The sequence below is a fragment of the Triturus cristatus genome, chromosome 4_1 (genome assembly GCF_964204655.1).
Source record: "Triturus cristatus chromosome 4_1, aTriCri1.1, whole genome shotgun sequence".
Classification (NCBI taxonomy): Eukaryota; Metazoa; Chordata; class Amphibia; order Caudata; family Salamandridae; genus Triturus; species Triturus cristatus.
The window spans coordinates 360,226,036-360,247,731 of NC_140585.1; the positions used below are offsets into that span (position 1 = coordinate 360,226,036).

General features: G+C 48.9%; 2 protein-coding genes across 2 annotated transcripts in view; one reads left to right on the forward strand and one right to left on the reverse strand.

Moving 5' to 3' along the window:
• Positions 1–21,696, forward strand: part of RESF1 (retroelement silencing factor 1) — a 322,229-nt gene that overhangs the window by 107,769 nt on the left and 192,764 nt on the right.
• The window catches only part of LOC146854949 (uncharacterized), a 110,407-nt gene continuing 101,041 nt past the window's right edge, over positions 12,331–21,696 (reverse strand). Inside the window, exon 4 of the mRNA XM_085651060.1 lies at positions 12,331–12,947. Within this exon, the coding sequence (XP_085507186.1) occupies positions 12,331–12,947 (617 nt within the window). The remainder of the gene's footprint in view (positions 12,948–21,696) is intronic.

A 21,696-nucleotide genomic window follows, 5' to 3' on the forward strand; every position in this document is an offset into this window, starting at 1 on the left:
GTGGTCCGGCAAGTCTGGTCCTATTAGAGGGCCTACTTGGCTGGCTAGCGTGGGCTGCGGAGGCGGCTGAGCTAGGCTCGTTGTGGCTTGTGGCCCAGGGCGTGCTGGATTCCATGAGGGCTAGCCTGTGGTGGTCCCCGTGGCACCGCCGGTGGGACACATCTGCGATGCCCGAGGCCTGTTGTGAATTTCCCTATTAAGAGGCACGAGCCTCCCCCTCCCCCCTGCTGTTAGCTCCCCGGGACCCAGGGTTAGACATCTTACAGAGTGTAACCATGGACAAAGACAAGCTAGGTGGGGCAGGAGCCAAACTGAGTACCCTCAACCACTACACTACGGCCCAATGCTGAGGGGATGTGATGCAGCGCTCCTGACGGCTATCACAGAGGCCAGAGACAAGCTAGGCGCCAAGATCAGCGCAGTGGAATCCGAGGTCTCCTGCCTGTGCCAGGACCTCAGAAAGGCAGTGCATCGCATCGCATCAGAGGCGGAGGCGCGGGTCTCTACCGTTGAAGACACTGTGACTACACTACAGAAGAAAGTCCACAAACTTACGGTGGCGTCGCAGGAGCTTGCATCCAGGGTGGAAAATGCAGAAGGCCGCGCCATGCGCAATAACATCCGCTTTGTGGACTTCCCTAAGGGCTGTGAGGGCACCTTCATTAAACGCTTTTTTTACCAAATGGCTCCAGGATCTTTTACCAGAGAAAATGCTATCCACCTGCTTCATGGTAGAGAGAGACCATCGGGCGTTGACGAAGAAACCGCCCCCCCGGGGCAAGCCCCCAGCCAGTAATCACTAAATTGCTCAATTATGCGGACCGGCATACCGTATTGCAATTCACCAGATCGCACAAGTACAAACTCCTATTTAACTCCCGACCCATAACAATTTTCCCAGACTATACCCGTTTAATGCAACAACAACCCCAATCCTTTACGGTGGCAATGCGTAGGTTACGGGACCTTAACATCCAGTATATGCTCCTATATCCTGCCAGGTTGCGCATCATTTTAATTTTCGCCTGGACTGATGAACAGACCCACCTTAGGCCCACATCCCTCTGTCGGTGGAGTCAGACTCCTCCAGAGGCTCACAGTGGAACAGACCAAAGAGGACAAAATCAAAACGGCGTCACAGATCTGGCTCCGACCGATGTTCCTTCAGTCCCGAACGGACATCTTGATCAGGACCGGCCGAGAAGGTTCCCTGGCTCTAATACAATACTGACTGTTTGGTATGGTATGAAGCAGGATATTCCAAATACCGAACACTGAGCTGGCGTGGACATCCAGCCACAAGGCTGCCTAGTCTCAGACATTGGTACCCCATGTTGAAGTTTTATGGGAGGGTTGGGTACTATTGGCGGAGGGGCTCTAAGTACCCCCATTGGGGGCCTGGAGCGTCCTTCACCACAACTGATGCTCCTTATTTATGGCAGTATCGGGTGGGGGGTATGGGTTGGGGGGGTTCACGGGGTTTCTTGTTTTGTTGGTTTTAGTTTTTGCATGAGCAAAGATACATAGTCCAGATTCTGCAATGTTGGGTTCTCCGAGTGCATATGACGTTGGATGACTACACCGGCTTATATTCCCCCACTTGGGGCCCTGACTGTGGTATCCTGGAACGTCAAGGGGTTTCTTAATAAAATCAAGAGGGGTGCCATCCTTTGCCAGGCTAAACGCTATGCGACCGACATCCTTCGCCTTCAGGAGACTCCCTTATTGGGCACCAAAGCCCCCTGCTTGGCCAGATTTGGATACCACTTTATATATCACGCCGGGTTCACCAGGGGATCTCGGGACTACTATTCTCATTCATCGTCGTGTCCTCTTGGTCCACATAAAGCACTGGGTAGATCTGGGGGACGGTCCATCATATTATCAGGCACACTATATGGGAAATACATTCACATTGGCAGTATTTATGCTCCCCCCCCCCTCCCTTGGGGGATACACGATTGTCGACCAGATTTCCTGGCTCTGGGGAGAACTCCCAGATGGTCTGACCCTTCTGGGTGGAGACTGGAACGACGTCCTGTCACCACCTGACAGAAAGCCTGCGTCCGACCTATGCCCCTCAACCGATATATCTAAATTGTGCCTTCTTGTCACTACACTGGGATGGGCGGACACCTGGCATGCATACCAACCCGCCCAACTGAGCTACACATACAAGTCCAGGCTCTCTATCCCGGTTAGACTACATGTTCACACCACATGGCTACATTCATACGTTTTCTCAGATCTCCCACCTCCCTAAGGGGCTGTCAAACCATTTCCCAGTTACTCTCAAACTCCATACACACTCATGGATACCCCACTATAGGTGGCATATATCCCCATGGCATCTCTGGGATCTTGACTACCAGGAAACACTCACCAGGGCAGTCCAGGAATATCTTTACGCAAACGTAGCCTCTGCCCCATCCAAGGCTACCTTATGGGAGGCCCTAAAGCCCACAATCCGAGAGGGTTGACATTAGTTACAGTACGAATGAGAAACACAAACGCTCTGCCCAACTGGCCGATCTGGAATCCCACGAGGCATCCCTAGAGACACAGTTTATCTGTGACCCCAGTCCCCTCCCCAAACGCAACATACTCCAAACACAACAACATATACAACATCTCATGGGCGAGGCGAAAAATCTGACTGGAGTCGCAACACCGGATATATCATTGGGGAGACAAATCAAGCAAAGTGCTTCACAGACTATGCCATACGGAGAAGTCCCCAGCTAATGTTCCAATTAACTGAGGTGCGGACGGCACCTTACACTCGTCTCACGAGGCGGTCGCTAAGTAATTCGTGCACTATTTCTCTGCATTATACGCGCCACAAGAACAACTGTCGGATAGCTGAATTCCTCAGAGATATTCCTCCTCGAACTCACTGACCAGATGCGAGACCAACTAGATGCCCCTATTACAACTGATGAGCTAAGTGCTGTGCTGGTCGCAATGCACCCAGGGCGGGCTCCTGTCCCCAATGGATTCCCTATGGAATTTTGACCGCATATGACCACGCTAGGCCCACACCTGTTGGAGGCAATACATGACGTTGTTGATCAATGCCTGTTACCCCGGGACTGGCAGCATGCGGAGATTGTTCTTTCTCAAGCCAGGTCACCCACCGGACGGATGATCCATCCTCATACCATCCGATTTCTCTAACTCATTTTGAGGCAAAGTCCTTGCTGATCGCATGCGGGCTTGTGTACAAGATCTGATCCCCCTCGATCAATCTGGCTTCATGTCACACCAGGCCACGTGCCACAATATTCTACGGGTTCACAACGCCATGGCATCGGCCCCAGAGCTAAGGTGCCCCACGGCATTATTATTAGCCGATATTGAGGAGGCTTTCGATTTCCTTAGCTGGGTGTACCTCTTCCAACTTCTTGAGGCCGTCCATTTTGTCCTGCGCTTTTTAGCATATGTCCGCCTGCTCTACACCAATCTCGCGGCCTCCGTAGGCCTCCGTAGGCATAGCGGGGCACCGGTTGGCCCCCTTCCCTATTCATCACGACAGGGCTGTCGCTTGTCCCCTCTCTTATTCACCCTGGCTTTGGTGCCCTTGGCAGCATGGGTGTGCAGTGACCCAGTACTCTGGGGCTTTGAGTGGCCACAGTCATGATTTGACCGCATTGAACTTTATGCGGATGACGTCCTTTTCTTCATGACCGACCCATGGATCTCGGGCCCACGAATTCTGCAGATCCTCCGAGTGTTTGGCCTGACCACTGGGCTCCACACTAACCCCTCTAAATCTGTGCTGTTGCCGGTATGTGGAGACCAGGGACGAGGAGCCTGGGCGGAACATTTGGCCCATTTGACTGAGGGCTTCAAATATCTGGGTCCTGTATCGGCTGCAGAACTTCCCATACCATATACCACAATCCTGGTTTGCACAAATAAACGCCATCCGTAATAAATTCCTGTGGGTTGGTTCGGGTGGCACTACATACTTGTGCACAATCAACCTACTGCGGCAGCGGATGTGTATGCATATTCTGCGGCTTCCCACTTATTAATCATAAACGAATGGTGGTATAGCTCACCAACAGACCCAGCTTTTGCACTTGCAAACGCGGCAATGGAAGGTGTTCCACTACTTCAGCTTCTATACAGCATACAGAGCTCGACTTCTTACCCCATGCCAGTAGAACAGTGGTCCGGCTTTGGAGCTACATGGTTAGACAAATTGGATGGCGTGGCCACCTGACCCAAGCGACTCCCTTGTGGCACGGTACCCACGAACGCCCGGTCGCGGCTTTAATGGTAATCCGTAAATGGGACCTGGTGGGTATATCCACCCTGGGCGATGTTATGCAGGGCACTACCTAAAGTCCTTCCACCAGTTACAAGAGGCATTCCAGCTACACAAGACTCCATTTTACAAATCTCTCCAGCTGCGCCATGCACTTGCCCCCATGATTTTCTCCTTGGACACCCTGCCGGAGTTTCATCCCCTTGAGGGCGGCCTTCTAATGGGAGACCTGGGGGCACATAAAATACGCCAGATTTATCAGACTTTAACGACACACACCAGAACAACGCTGCATAAGACTAGACGGGCCGCTGATAACTGGGCTGACGCCCTAGCTAGCCCCCGGGATGCGGCAGTGTCCTCACGCTATAGCCTTATCCAATATAACTAATACACTATGTATACTATACGCGATCCCGTCTCTGGAAGATGGGGGTTATTCAATCCCCTTTATGGCTACGCTGCGAAAGGGAAGAGCACATTTATACAGTCTGGTGCTGTACAGCAATACAGCCCTTCTGGTGCAAGGTCTCAACTTGTTTGGGCAGGGTATTATCATGGGATCTCCCATTAAACCCGAAGTTATTCCTACTTCGTAGCACTGACTGGATAGGGAGGAACCGGTACAAACCGCACCTACTCTTTCTAGGCCTCACTATTCGCAAGCGCGACATTGCCCAGTTATGGAAGGGGGTGTCCCCCTCCCCCCCTACATTAGGGGGTGGAGAAAGGACCTACACAGATTCATGGGTGCAGACATCGCTGTGTTCCAGGCCCGTGGCTGCCCCCAGAAACACAGGAAAATATGGTCCCGATGGGCAACATATCTGGGTATAGACCTACTTCCCCTTCCCTCTCAGACCCCCTAACAAGAGATTCTCCCCACATACCCCTGACCATAATACAACCTACACCCCACTACATCACCGTCTGTATTTTTATTCAGTTACACTTTCTAAGATATGTGGGAACTGGAAGTGTCTGCACCATGTTTTTGTTATTATACATGCAAGTTTTGCAGTTAAGAATGTATACATGCTTGGTACGTTTGAGCCATTTTTGCCCCCGATATGTATATGCAGGGCTACGGCCCAGACTGTACCATGGAAATTCAATAAAATGTTATGAAAAAAAAATGCTTCTCTTAGATGCTTATTTTAGACAAAAACAGATTTGTGCAAGCACATACTGCCCACCTACCTTTGGATGTGAATGCTGTATTTTTCCACTTGATTCCTTACTGATGGGCAGAGAGAAGATGTTATACTGTATCAAATGGAGACACTGCTGAGATAGATCGGAGTGGCTGCAGAAGAAGCAGAGTCTTCATGGTGAAGGAGGTGGTGAATGGCTTGTGCATATCTTGAATTCAATTAATTAGGCGGTTAAGTGCATAAGGGTTGATTTAAATGCTAACAAAGTCTAGAAAAAGGGTGTGGGCCAAAACTAGGAAAGCTAATGACTGGTTTGGCTGGGATTGTAGAAAGGAAAAGTCCCAGATCTGGAAAGGGATAAAAAGCCTTAAGACTAAGTTTGATCATGAGATTTATGGCAGCCTTCGGAGCACCAAGAAAGTATATGAAAAAATGAAGGAGAGGTGCTGGGAAAATTTGTTAGATGCTATAGAAACAAAAAAATTGAAAATGTTTTGGAAGCTCGTGCAGTAGGGCTTATGCAAGGAGATGGGAGCGATGAATTGCGTGGTGGAAGATGCATGGGTTGAATATCTAAAAGAAATGTATGGAGAAGGGTCTTAGCCTGAGATCAGGAGATCGATACAATGGAATTGCGTGGATGAGAATATTAGAACCTAGTTTTCATTGGCCAACATTAAAAACACCATATCGACACTAGAATTACCTAAAGCGGCGGGTCCAGATAACCTCCTGGCAGTTATAATTAAACCAGGGCTGACTGGTGGGCAGAATTTTTCCACAAGATGTTACAAGGAATTTTAACCATGCGCCAGTTCCCAGTCACCTGTAAAGGGGCTATCATTAGACCAATACACAAGAGGGGAAATACTAAGGTTCCAAAGAATTACCGGTTGATTAACCTACTGGATGTGGCTGAAAAACTGTTTGCCAAAAATAATCCTAGGTAGTCTCAAGGAATGGGCTAAATTATACTACCATGTATCCCTGAAACAAGTTGGTTTAAGGAAGGCCACTCCATGATTGATTTCTGTATAAGGTCCCTTGCGCAGCAGTCATTGGAGCAAAGGTGTAGCTTATTTTGCTGCTTCGTAGACTTCCGTGATGCCTTCGATCTGGTGGCCCGCAATTGTTTATTGGCAACGCTGGTGAAATAAGATATTCCTAAGAGCCTTTTTGGCAATAATACATGGGCTGCTTTCACATATTTGGGCACAGGTAATTATGGACACTGATGGGATATTGACCCAGAAAATTCCAATCCACAACTGGCTCAGACCAGGATGTGTCTTGGCTCCCTTACTCTTCACCCTGTTTATAGCAGACTCGCCATTTGGTTTAGCAGTGACAAAGGGTGTTAGCCCAAAACTTAATGGAAAACGTATATCAAGTCTCCTGTATGTGCACAATATTGTTATTATGGATCTGACGGAGATAGGCTTATAACGGATGTGTTCATAGACTACTGTAACAGCAAAAACCTAGTGGTAAACATGGAGAAGACAAAGGTTCTCAGTTTGGCAAAAAAAAGTCAGTTTTGGGTGGCACTTGGGCTCCACGAAATTGGAATCTGTTAATGAATACAAGTACTTAGGAGTATGATTTGATATGAGTTTAATGTAGAAAATGCTTATTGAAGCGCTCCAAGTGAGAGCCCTTGCATCAGTAAATGATCAGAAAAAATGTAATAGACTATGAAGATATGTCCCTTAGGCCAGCTTTAACAGCCTATTCGGCTATCATTCGCCCTCAATTTCAGTATGGAGCTGAGTTGTTAAGCTTAAGTGGCAAAAGGTGTTAAGAACCTGAGCCATGTCTGAAAGGTTCATTGACCCTGCTGAGGTCCACAATGACTCAGGCAGTAAAAATGGAAAAGTTACTACGTAATGGAGTTATCCAGCATGGGCTGAAGTAGCTAGATTCTGGCTACTTCTGAATGCAGGATATGAGCAAAACGTATCACTACGGTGTAAAACGTAGATTGCGCATAGTGAATTGAAGTGGGCTAGGGGACTCAGGAAAAACCTTGAGAAGATATGTAGGGAAAAGAGTATTAGGATGGGCTCCCATAATCTGCACATAAAAACCTCGAGGTGCGAACTCCGCTTCCTAACTAAGGAAATTATCAGAGAACATGATTGCATGAATTAAGAGGGAAGCCTTCAGCCCAGTTTATGCTTAACTCCTGGCAAAATGAGGAGGGGTTCCCTTGTATGGATTCACTGCCTAACCATTGGGTCAGATATGAAACGTTGAGGCTAAGAATCGGTATCAACCCGTGTTAAAGCTGTGACAAGGTAAAAATGGCAATACATGTAGCTGGTAATTTGTGTGTTTAGAGAACATAAACTAAGGGATTGGTGTTCAGACTAATTCCAGACACCCCCAAAGGATATGTTAGTCTGTAGACCAGCTAGCTCACAGTGCCACTATAAGCCTCCACAACATTACCAAGGAGCCAATAGTTTCTGGCAACTATCGAACATGACAACCCTCACCCCTCCGGGATCGTGGAAACAGTACAGTATTTTTTGCTCAGTCACTTGTGCTCACTTCTCCGAGAGCTGTACAGAATAAACAATGGGGACGTTTTCAACAAGCATTTATTGAAACAGCGTCATTCTAGTATAAAATACGTGTGCTGGGACAACCATTAGACCGAAAAAAAAAAGAAAAAAGAAAAAAAAAAATATATATAAATATAAATATAATATATATATATATATATATATATATATATATATATATATATATATATATATATATATATATATAATAAACCATTGCAAGCACCGACCGAGTAGTTAAAAGGTAGAAATCTACATAGTATAAAACAGTGAATATATGCAGGCATATAGATACATGGCAGTAATCATGAGTACTCCGAAGATGCAAACCCTAACTAAGTGTCTCTAGCATGTATGTAGATGTGAAGCCAAGAATCCCCCCTAGGAAAGAGCTAACCCCGTTACCTGATGGTAGAGAACAAAGGACCCCATCTTGATGAGAGATGTCAGAACACTGCGTGCTGGAGTGTCTGTGTGCACGGTCTTCAGCTTCTCGTGTCAGAATGGAAGCTTCTCCTCTAGTCTGCCCAGCGGAGATGTGGTACTAATATACCCAAAAGGTACCCTCAGGGGTTCTACCTAGATGGGTCATGGTACTGTGGGCCTATCGTCCAAGGATGACAATGGCAGTGACTTTTGTACAGAGTTATTATACAGAAGATGGTAATCCTGTTGTGATACTAAGAATCGGCATGCATAATAAATTAGGCTAGTTTTAGAAGAAAACCACACAACATTTATTTGCCACCTAACTAGGTAAAAGGTCCGCACCAGAGCCGTTGTGTAGAGCAATGTAGGAATAATGTAGATAAAAGCTCGTGCATCTACCTAGGCCTAAATTGGGGCTCATAACACCCACTCCTCATCCGAGGGATGAACAGATAAACAAATGATAAAGTATGCATGTCTAAGAAGCATAAAATCATGGTTAAAAAATGGATGAAATAACAAAGAAAAAAACCATGGTGTATATATAACCAGCATTGGCATAGCCAATAGGTCTCGCCGTTGGGACCTTATAAGTGTTTAGCCAGAGCTATTGACTTTGCCAATGTCTTTAACCCCGTGCGCATGACGGAACCACGCCGTCATGAGCCACGGGTGGTGTGTGCTCATGACGGAGTGGTTCCGTCATGCTGCGGCCGCTCCGCCCACGCGTCGCTGATTCCCCGCCCGTGCGGGCCCACGCCGTCATGAGCACAGCTCGCCCGTGACTCATGACGGCGTGGTTCCGTCACGAGCATGGTGGCGCCGCGCTCACCCCGCACCCCCCAGCGCCGCGTCGGAATTTGCGCCGCGGCGAAGGGGTTAAGCTATGTTGTAGAGCAGTGTGGCTGCTGTGCAGCATGTTGAAAAGTTATAATAAAGTGATATAAGCATTTTTTTTTTTTACCTTAAATATAACCAAGTAGACATTATGTACAAATGAACGACCCTATTAAAAAAACACCTACGACAAAAAGACAAATGCCTTGTCCATTGTTTTCACCTTTCCTGCTATTTTATGATAATCTTTTAATAATTCTTCATATTTTCCGTTACCCTGCTTACTTTGAGAGGTCCCAAGGTACCTTGGATGAGCTGTTTGATGTCTCCACTTATCACATACCCATTCACACACATCCAGCATCAACATCTTGGTCTTGGCCATATCCTGAATAGCACGCCAAACTAGTGCCTCTCAAGCACAATAAGGTCAAATATGTTTCTAGCCATATGCATTAAGCAACCAAGATGGCTCTGCAGAGCAAACAAGATCACTGGGAGACTCCTTAGGGGAAACTTAATATGTGTACACCCTAGACCCTCTACTCTTCCTTATATTATCACTTCTGGTCTCTGCTGCTTTCCCCCAGCAACTAGCCACTAAGAGATTGGTCAGGTCAAGAACATACATGCTGGCAAGAGACGTAACCCATAGGTACACTTTGTGTAAGGGAATATAAAGACAGAGGTAATAGAAGTAACAGAGACAAGAAAGACAAGTGTCAGATCAATTGAGGGTGATCAGCATCCCATGGCCTTCCTTCCGACTACATTTCAGCATAATTCATTCACTTAATAAACTGAGGCACAGTAAGCAATAAAGTACCTTTTTTGACACTTACAATATCAATTAATCTAAAGGGATTAATTAGGCTCGACCTAAAAATGATCAACGTCTTAAGAAATGAAAGGGATTACATATATGGAAGAGTCTTGACATATCCTAGGAAATTTGATAGTTCCATTAAAAAATGCATTGGTAAATGCATTAGGTTTCGCCTATGTGATTGATAATAAGAAGTTTTTTGTTACAAACATAAGACAATAAAAGCTCACTATTTTAGATGCAGTGCACATTATTACATTTTAGAAGGTTTTAGAGACCCAATGAAAAATATAGTGTGGGTGTCTCATCACACAGTGTGTTTTTGCTTGTATTCTGGATGTCTAGTCCTGCTTTTCCATTGTTTAAACCAAAATTGAAGCACCAGAAAAGTACATTACAAACACTGCAAGGTGGGGGCAAAGAAACACACCACGGAATCTTAATGAGAATTATTTGAGCGGAACAAAAAGGTGTAACCTGGACCCCTTTAATAGACTTGTAATTAAAATGATTCCACCCTATGTTAAAAGATGGTTGAAGAAAATACTACAAAGCAACGTTTAATTAGATAACCCCTCCTCCACCCTGCTGTGATAGGTTAAGCACCTAATACCTGCTTGTCACATTAAAGAGGTTGGTAGGGAATGCCTTAAAACAATTAAAGTAGCAAGCTACTCTTGTAACGGAGAGAAACGTGAACATGCACCGCATTTAGCTCGTGCACCCTCTCGGGCCCAAAATAGAGCAGTGGAGTCGCTGGATCTCATGCCCCAGTTGTACTGGCCCTGGCACCACCACCAAAGTTGTTAAATGTGCCAAGAAACAACATGGAACGGACACTGCACCGTGACATGTACATTTACTTGTTTATCTGCCTTTTACTGCAAAGCATGGTTTGTTTGAGGCCTTGCACGACTCTGCATGTTTGTTTTCCATGCGTAAAACTGACGTTCTAAGTATGTGCATATGTGAAACTATTTACTCATATACACTCACCCAAAGTCCGATTTAAACGCACACACACTTTTAATTACAGCGTGTGCCACTCATTCTCATACAGGAGCATTCCTCTTCTCCGGGGGATTAATGGCACGCTGAAGATCACCAACAAACATCACCTTTTTCAGCGACCAGGTATGGTCAATATTGATCATCAAGAAACAGGTCAATTTCTAGCAGGAACATACCCCGCAATCCCTCACCCGACATTTCGCAAGCAGCACTTCCTGATCCAAGGAAGGAATGGGGCCAGTGGCAAAAGCTTTAATGCTGGCGGCGTCGCATGGTAAAGCCACTCTCCGACACAACGGTGGCTCTACAAAAAAAAAACAAAGCAAGCCCAGCGCAAGCACTGTGCAGAGTAAATCTTAAAATAAACATTCAAATAAGCACAGTGCTTGCTCTGTGCAACATACACATTCAAATAAGCACAGTGCATGCTCTGTGCAGAGTAAACATTCAAATGAGCACAGTGCTTGCTCTGTGCATGGCAAACAGGCAGAGAGCACATGCCCTGTGCAGTTTCAATATAAATACAATTCCCCCAAATACGGCCTGCAGCAAGTGCTTATATGCCGGCGGTGTCTCGTTGTAAAGTCTCTCTCAACGGTACTGCGGCGGCTCCTCAGAGTAAACATTAAAGTCCACACAGTGCAAGCGCTGTGCAGAGTAAACGTGATTATACGCTCAGTGCAAGCGCTGTGCATGGAAAATGATCACACCTTTTAGACCCGGGCAGTGGATCGTTCCATTGCAAGCTGCTATAGCTTCAGTGACTCAAATCCTGCGAATGTGTGTTCGCGCAATAAACAGACCACACCGTGTCTTAAGCGTAAAAGGCCATTTATTAGGACCAGGCTGCACAACAATAAACAATAACCAAACATTACCTGAATAACAACTTCCCCACAACACTCTATAATCCTTCACTCCTTTCACCCACTCCACACTCCCCTTTTGTACCACTCCATGCCCCTTCCGTTCCTCACCATTCCACAAACCTGCTTGCTTCCTCCCCGCTCTCGGCCATTTCACTCATGCCTCCATTACCCCCACCTCGTTCACTCTTTTTTCCTCCCCCCCCGTTCACTCTTCCCCCCCCTCCCCCCCCGAGGGATGGGTGTGCCCGCTAATGACTCCCTCCCCCCCCCCCCCCCCCACCCCTCCAAAGTACCACCAACCAGGTAGCCCCGGATACCTGCCCCACCCCCTAGGCCGGGACCACGCAGACACCTCCCCGCCCGCTCACACATCCCTGCGACACCAGATTGCCTCATTCCAGAGCTTGCTGACCACATCTCTCATTTCCATCATGTAGTACGCGTTCCCCATTCTGGAAAGATGCACTCCGTCATCCCTAAAAAGTAGTGGTTCCTCCAGTCGCAGTCCCGGGTGACTGATCACCTTAATGTCTTGTTCCCCACAAAAAACGTGCATTGCTCTGTTAAGTTTCCGTCTCGCCTTTTCAATTGCCCCATGCTTAACAGCGCCTCTCCAGATTCTCCTTGGAACAAATTCAGTCCAGGCAATGCAAGTCCCTGCCAGCCTGTGCTTCAGTACTTCCAAGTCTCTTTGCATCAGCTGTAAGAGCGCCAAACCCGACAGCCGAACCAAATCATTCTCCCCCAAATGGACGATCAACAGATCCGGGCAACCCTTCTGCGGGACCATCTTCGCGAGCCAAGGCAGTAGTGCCCCCCATCGCATTCCCCCTTTTCCCCACCAGTGCACCTCGTGATGTTGTCCTTTGAGTCCCAGGTTACGGCCGTACACTTGTTGCTCCGCGTATTTTGACGCCCAGTGCACAAAGGAATGCCCCACAATCCATGTGACCGTCTTGGCCCCAGGTCCTCCCACGCAACCTAAGGGAGAAACAGATGTTAGATACACACAGAAAAGAAGCCACCCCATCCCCCACAGTCTCCATCTCTCCGCAATCAGCCCCATCACTTCCTCACATACCGCTCACAGCACCGTGACCTCCATCTCCCAATCTGTCGAATCCTATCCCAGGACCACCCCAGCCGGGCTGCCGCCGTCGCTGCCCCAATCCGAAACGAGTGAGTTCCAAAACCCGCCGGCTCCAAACCCAAACGCACCAAAGCCATGCGCAGCACTGCCAACAACTGCCCCGCCGTCACCCGTGCCCCTGACCTGTGACAGAAGATCTCCCCTTCCCCTACCTGTGTAGCCAGCACACAAATGACCTCCATTCAGCCACCGGGCATACACTCCCACCACCATTCTCATTCAACCACACCCATTTGCCCCGTCCCAACTGATCTGTCTTGGACCGACCCAGCCAAATGCCCAGTCGCCCCGCATCCAATCTGATCTCCTCATACCTCCGCCCCTCCCCCGCACGTGTGGCCAACAATTCCGACACCCGAAACGCCCCAAAAAACATCCAAATCATACACAAGCGAAAGATCCGAACCTCAACCTCCTCATAACAACAGAGCGGTAACGCCGCAACCAACCGGACCAACACCTCAAACGATATGGCCTCCCTCGGAACAGTCCCCCCGCTCTCTCCCTGCTCCAACCCCGTAGCACCCTACTCACAATTACTCTTTGTAGGGTCAAAACCAAAAAAACAAACAACAATAAAATGACACTCCTGCCAACTTCCCTGAAATGGTTGCAGCCGACAACCCCTTGTCCATGCAGTGCAATACAAACTGTAACACTCCTCGCTCCACTGTCGCCTGTTCCCCAGAGGCAGAATCCCTGCTCCAGCCCATAAAAGCTCCAAACTCCGCCCACGCCAGTCTGTTGGTCCGCCTGGTTGCATCAGCAACCGAATTCTCCTCTAGGCCTACCACCCTCACTCCCCCAGGGCCCAAATGCCATCCGGCAGCCCCGTCTTGCACAGATCCGCTCCAGGTGCCAATCGCCGGAATCGCTGCCACTGCGAACGAGACAAAGCATCCGCAATGTCATTATTCGCCCCCGGAACATGCTTGGCTCGAAAAATCACATTCAGACGCAAACACTTCAGCATGAAACTTCTCAACAAACGCAACACCCTCAGGTCCCTTGCCCTCTTCCGGTTGACCAACTCGACCACCGTCATGTTGTCCACATGGAACAACACCGCCCTGTTCTGAAACTCTGGACCCCACACTTCAAGAGCCACCAACAAAGGAAAGAATTCCAAGAACTCAATGCTCCTCCCCTGCTTCATCCAGTGAGCCGGCCAGGTCTCTGCGCACCACCTCCCATCCCAGAAAATGCCAAAACCAGCCGCCCCAGCCGCATCAGAGTAAATTTGGATTTGCCAAACCGTTTTTTCCTCCAAAGTCCAAAGACACCCCATTGAAATCCATCAAGAACAACAACCATGTCCGCAGATCCGCCCGCACTCCCATGGAGATCCTGACCCTGTGGTGTGGAAGCACTGCCCCCGACATGGCCATGCCGAGCCGTCTGCAGAACGTCCGTCCGCCCTGACCACCCTGCACGCAAAGTTCAAGAACCCCAACAGCCGCTGCACCGCCCTCAACGCGATCCTCTTCTCACCAATCGCCCATTGTAGACACTCCTGAATTTCCACTACCTTTGCGGCCGGGAGCCTCGCTGTCCACTGAATGGAATCCAGCTCAATGCCCAAGAATGTCAAAACGCAACACGGCCCACTCGTCTTTTCAGGTGCCAAAGGGACCCCAAATTGCCTTGCCAACTCCTGGAACCCTGTCAGAGCCCTGCCACAGTCCCCCGAACGCGCCCTCCCGAGGAACAGGAAATCGTCCAGATAGTGCGTGACATCCCGATGCCCACTCAGCTGCGTAAATGCCCACTGCAGGAAAGTGCTAAACATTTCAAACAATGCGCATGAAATCGCACACCCCATGGGCAGGACTTTGTCCACAAGGATGCCCCCCCCCCTCCCCGAACTGAATTCCGAGGAGCGCAAAATCCGCAGGGTGTATAGGCAGCAAGCGGAAAGCCGACTTCACATCACATTTCGCCAATTCCGCCCCCGGCCCACACACCCGCACAAGGCGGATCGCATCATCCACCGACGCATAAAGCACCCGTGAATCCTCCTCCGCGATGAAATCGTTCACGGACTGTCCCTCTGGCCATGAAAGGTGATGACTCATGCGAAACTCACCCTCCTCCTTTTTCGGCACCAACCCCAACGGATAAATAATCAAGTCCTCCATCGGCCAGGCATAAAAGGGGCCCGCAATCCTCCCTTCCTCCACCTCCTTCAAGAGTTTGGCCGCCACCAGACGATCCCGAGACAGCTCCCCCTCCCTACCCCCCCGCGCCAGTCCCTGCCAAACATGGGGTAGAGGCCCTAGACCCCCGAGACAGATCAAGGGGCCCATCATCCACCGCGACCCCCCCCCTGCCACTCCCCCCGTGCCAACCACCGCGCACTGCGCCCCCCCAGGAGCCACCAAGCCTCCCCCTCCCAAAACCGCCACCGCATTCCCGCCCTCCCCAGCAACCGGTAGAGTATCCCCAGGCCCCACAGCCGCCATGTCCGCCGCACCTTCCCCCCAATCCGGCCCGACCGGCGTCCAAAAATGCCCCCGATAGCTGCTCCTCCGCGGCCGGAGCAGAAAACATGCCCCCTTCAGCCCCGAAGGCCTGGAATTCCAGCGGGGGGAAATGAAGACGCGGAGGCAGGCTCATACGCCGGCCTCCGCGCGCCTGCCACGAGCACAGAGTGCCCCGCCCCCTCCCGCGCAGTCCTGACTGAGACAGCGGTGGCAGCGGCTCCTCCTGACATGCCATTACCGCCGCCGCCACCCCCGCCGCCGCCGCCCGCCGGGCCCGCTCGAAGCCCACCCACGCCTCCTCTAGCACACCGGGCCGGAGGAGATCCTCTCGCCCGGCACGCCCCAAGACCAGCAAAGCCCGCCTCCCCTCCTCAGATCTCCATCCCGCCGCGCCCTCCGTGTGCCGCTCGCTCCGTAATTCTCGACCGCACCGACCCGACGCCACTCCAATCCGCCGGACACGACGATCACCGGACCAGGCCCTAGCCCTACACTACGTCCCAGAACTCTTCCCCCTCCTTTGCTAAAACCTCCCGATGGTGCCGAGCGCAGGAAGAGGAAGTCTCCTTCCTCCCCTGCGCTCTTATACCCACCCCCTAACTCCACCCCTTGACCCTACCTGGTCCTACCCCTGCGCGAATGACCGCGGGGGAAGACTAGTCTGCGACTCTGCTTCCCCCGGGGCCCGGCATTTGCCCGTCCTTCTCAGGAACAAAGATCAACCTGCTACTGCCAGGGTTGCGGGTAGAAGTGAGGGGGGAGAAATAGTAGTGGGAGGGAAACACCACTAAAGAGGGCGGGGTTGAGAGAATGAAAAAGTGATGCCACACAAAAGCAGCATCGCGAAAGGCGGTCTTCACTTTTGAAACACTGCACTCGTGCTTGTGGCGGCATCCACCTTGCAGGAGCGAGCAGCGGCCATATGTTTGTAATTAATGTGGCTGCGCCGCTGTTCGCTCCCGCAAGGTGGATGTCGCCACAAGCACGAGTGCAGTGCTTCACTAGGCAATCATGAAAAGAAACTGCTTACTCAATCGGGCAGCAAAGCAAGAATGTAAGCAGACAAATTGACGGCTTTGACAATTTATCTCTTTACATTTCTGGCCTGTGCTGGCAGCTGCTTCACAGGTGAAAGTGTGCATGAGTCAACAAACGCACAGCGCAGGCAGGCGAGAGCAACAGGAGTCCAGAACTGGACTCCGACTGCGCATCTGCGAGAAGAGCGCTTTTTCATTTTAGCTCCCCACTCCATTCACAATACATTGGGTATGCTGCGCATGCCTAGTGTAGCGCAGGAGTCTGAAGATGGGATCCTGCTTGGGCGGTGACGTACAGTCTCCTTATGCCCTGTCACATGCCAGGATACAGCTGAGATCTGCCCCCGGTCTTCTGATTTGCCAGTCAACTTCAAGCAAAAGAGCGGGGAGAAGTTAGTTCCACTGACGTCTTGTGGGAGGAGACGTGATGCGATGCGGGACCAAAGCGGGAGATGCCTGGTAAATTTATTTGATCATTAAATTAAATGCCTACCCCCCTCCCCCTCCACTACCCCCTTCTCCCCTCTCTCTCCCTCACCTGCCAATGTACACTATTCACTATGCCTCCCGCCTGCAATATGCAATAGATGTAAAGTGTGCTATTACCAAGCAGGTAATGTTTGTATCGCGGCATATGTCCTAAGGAAAATACTGTGTGGGCTAATTAACGTATGCAATGCACAATTACGTCACTGGGAGTAACTCACATGAAGTGGTGTGATGCCTTTACAATCCTCGGTTAAAGGGTAAAGGGTTCAGTTAAAAAAAAATAAAAAAAAAATAAAAATCTTTTTCCACATATAAATATGTAATTGAGCCCGGGGATGTTTGAAATTGACAGTGTCCAGCTCTCTGTTGCTCATAAAGATAAGACAATTAAAACACGTCCCTCCCGCCCCCTCTCCCCTCGGCTGTTCTCACAAATAAAGTGAGATGGAAGGTTACAAACATCATGAGGCCCGGTGACGTGCTTGTAAGTGCTAACAGCAGAAGTGCTTGGGCACAAAATGGCATCTTTCATCCTCCGGCCAAAGAAAAAGAATGCAGGGGTGAACTCTGTCCTCCAGATTACAACACCTTTGCCATGGGTCCTTAAGCATTTATATAAAACACTTTTTTAAAAAAAATAAAAAATGTATGTACAGTTTTATATATAGCGCGAACTCGCCCCGAAAGTATCGGAGCGCTTTACATGAGCACCTGATGCATTACAGATGGACACATTCTCCAGATTCACGGGCATTTAAAGGCTCGAATGAGTAAAGTAGGCTTAAGTGACAAAGCAAGTTTACTGTGGAGCAAAAACGAGATTCGTCTTTTGTTTGCAGATATCACAATGAATGCGAACATATGGAGAAATAAATGCTTAGCAGTAATCAGTAAACCAAGCCTGAGGCCATGTTTGGAGATTAACACCTCTGTTGCATGGCCAGAAGTACAACCACCGAGACGTCCCCCAGCTGAGAAAATGTGAATTTATGACGAGACGGAAAACACCCAAATCCCGTTCAAACTGATAAAACGCAGACCTGTCATGCTCCAAATCGCACGTTTTTAAACCAGTATGCAATTACATGCCAATGGGCCTCAGAAAGGCACACGGATTAGTCAAAAACATGTAATCAAAGTAAAACAAGGTTGGGCAACATAATCGAGAGAGGAAACAGGCCTATGCCCTTGGTACTGTATTTTTTGTGAGGCTTAATGTTGAGATGTGTAGGCTGTAAAATACTGGAGGCACTGCGGAAAGTCTGTATGGCTATGCTACCTCTTTGCCCAGATGTAATGCCGTGGTGGTAACCATGTGTTTTGGCATGTGATATGCAGAACATAATCTGTGCCTAATTTTTTGGGTCTCGCCTGAGACAGCGCTTTAGCGCTGCTCTCGCGAGAGCTTTTGTAAATGGGGGATCTGGAAGTGCAAACGAGTGCTTTCAGGCCTCCAAATACAGTGCATGTGCGCCGGGCGCGCGCACCATTTGGCAGCCTGCACACCATTTGCTTTCACTTCCGCTTTGATGTTTGATCGCGATCACTTTCACTTTTGCGGCCGCTTGTTTACTTTTCATATTCTGTACGAACATTCTATTCTTGTTATAGAATTGCTGTCCAGACTCTTATTGTGTGACAGAACCCTCAAGCAGACTCCTTTCTTCTCCCCACATAGTCGCAGGAAGAAGTCTGTGATCTGCTGCATGCCGCTCCTTTCCAGAACATTTTACTATTTTCTATATCAAAGGTAATACTTCCTGTCATTGCTGGCTGCGTTTCTGCTAGCTAGTCCTTCCACTTTCACTCTCCCTTCCTACTCCTCTGTACAGAGTACCACATGTACTAGAATGATTCTGCCGATTTTGAAGTAATCGTGGTCAACAGGCGTTTGGAAAAATACAGTCAACAAGCCCACTACCCCCTCCCCAAGAGAGTGTCATGCTAATGCACACAAACTTTACTCAAATTGATAAAACCCTTGGCCCATCAGACCTCCTATATGCCAGGGCACAGGCCCGAAAGTGCACTTCTTACCTCAAATGCTTTGCTATGACTTCATACAAGTAGCACAGTTTGTCAGCCATTACCTTGTTAACAAACATTGCTATTGTTATTCTTTAAGGCACACTAATGGCCGGTTCTGTCAATCCAACAAAGCAAGATTATACCTTTCAACTAACAGCATTCTAGAGACAATCAAAAATCACGTAATTGAACACTCCTCTGCACTTCTGTATAACGTCAGCAGGGTATGGCACGCACACCATGAAATAAACGAATTTGCACGCACAACATAAAATAAACAAGCATTTGCAATGCAATAGGTCTCGCATTTACGCAAGCTTAGGCTATTGGCTTTGTAAATGACAACGCCTTTTATTTAGGTTTTAAAAAGCATAACAAAACAAAAAAGGCATTGTCATTTACAATGCCAATACCTCAAACTCGGATAATTGTTTGTTGCATATTATAAAGCGCGAACTGGACCCGAAGGTATTGGAGGCGAGTGCTGTACATGAGCACCGTATTTACATTACACATTCAGGCACGGGGAGATTGAGCCATTTGCCCTGAATCACAGGATGTGGACGCGACCTCGAGGCTGGAACCCTGGTTTCCAGCACCAAAGTCAGCAGTTTAGCCCACGGACCACATCCTCGTCCCCAAGAAACTTAACGAAACCCAAATCATAACTAAGCAAATCACTTCATATCATCACGCCTAAAAATGAATGTGTCTGTAATGCAACTGGTGCCCATGTAATGCGCTGTTATACCTTCGGGTTGCGTTCGCGCTATATAAAACTTCAACAAAAAAAACTCTCGGAAAAAATGAAAACCATCCGAAGCAGTGCTTCCAGTATTTTAAACGATTCATTTCGAAACCACGAGGGGCTTTCGAGGCTCTTCCTCCGGAGGGGTGTAGACGAGTATGCACATAAGAAAGATATTGCCCTTTAACATGTGTAAATAGGGGTGTGGGTCGGTACGAACAGTAAGGGACAGTGCAGATGACTTCGAGCTAGGCGCGCAACGACCATTTGCTTGTGAACGAGGCTTTGCTGTTTTTCACCCCTTCTCAGAGCCCCTGTAACTCGACTCTTAACTACTGCTGGAAGAGTCAGCCCCCCACCGAAACTTTTTCTTAGACCCCCCCGAAATTTGGCTCTAGTTGCGCCCCTGCTTCGAGTGTATCTAAAGGGTGATGGTGACCAAGCGTGCACCACTGAGCGCTGCTCCTCTAGATGTGTGCACGAGGGCATTGCTGCCTTCATGTCTGTGTAAACAAGTCTGGTGCCCGCCCAGCGCGGGCTCAACAACCATCCTTTGTGGAGGGCGCCGAAGCCACCCGAGTCTGCGCACATCAGTGGTCCAAGTGAGTGTGTGTGGGGAGGAAGGGAGGAGGAGTCGGAGGGGCACGACGTGCCCATAATTGTAACAAGCATTGGCATAGCCAATAGGTCTCGCTTTTGGGACCTTATAAGTATTTAGTTTTGCAGCACAATATCTTTTGCGCAACACCATCAGCTGTTGCATGGCTAAACCTTGTACCTTATAAGTGTTTAGCCATGCAACAATTGATGTTGTTGCACCAACGATATTGTGCTGCAGAACTAAATACATATAAGGTCCCAAAAGCGAGACCTATTGGCTATGCCAATGCTTGTTTAAAATGGGATGTTTTGCCTTTTTTCCGTTGTGGTTTTGTTATTCCTTAAATCTAATACACAAAAATAAGTAAAAATCATGCCGTCCACCTCAGACGTGTGCATTCCTTCACCTCAGTGCCACATATGTGTCTGCCTAAACATGCCGGTGCTCACTCGCCCAAACTCCTTTGTGGCACGTGCCTCTAGCAGGCAAGTACTATTGCTCACTCATCTCAGATTCCCATCAGTTACTGCCTCCACCAATGCAATTACATTTGCCCACTGGAAGATCCAGCGAAGCAGAAGCTTGTCCAAGAGTGCTTGTGAGTATGCAGGGATTTAATGTTGATCTCTGCTAGGAAAGTTGAATGCTTTGTCGGTTCTAGGTTTCAAGATACCATCGCTGTGCATTCTGGTACTTGTGAATCAGATTGGATCAGCTGCTAAAGGTTAATGTGGCAGCCAGATTTCTCTGGAGCGAGCGTGATTGAGCATGTAATCGTCAGCATGCGATGGTGTTGGTGGTGGGAGGGCTGGAGTTAGACTGGATGTTTACTTTGCTGGCTGGGGACTGCGGGTACACAGAAATCTCACGTTTCCCAGGTCTACGAGTGATTAGCGAATCCAGTACATGTTTTTGTATTTATCCTGTTTACCTTATAAAAACGGTATTTTAAGTTGTAAATTGCACAGTGAAAACATTGGCCTACATTACCCACTCATGCGTGGACAGGGAGAAACTTGAGAGCTTTGTGGGGTTTGCTGCCACTGTGGAGCCGGAGGGGCTGGGGACTACAGGTTCTCAGAGCTCTAGTAGTATGCTGGAGCCGTAGGAGAAGAGGCGACCAGGGATACTGCTGGGGGATGAGCCGTCTTCAGGTATCCATAGCTCTGGTGGCACATGCTGCTCTAGTGCCGG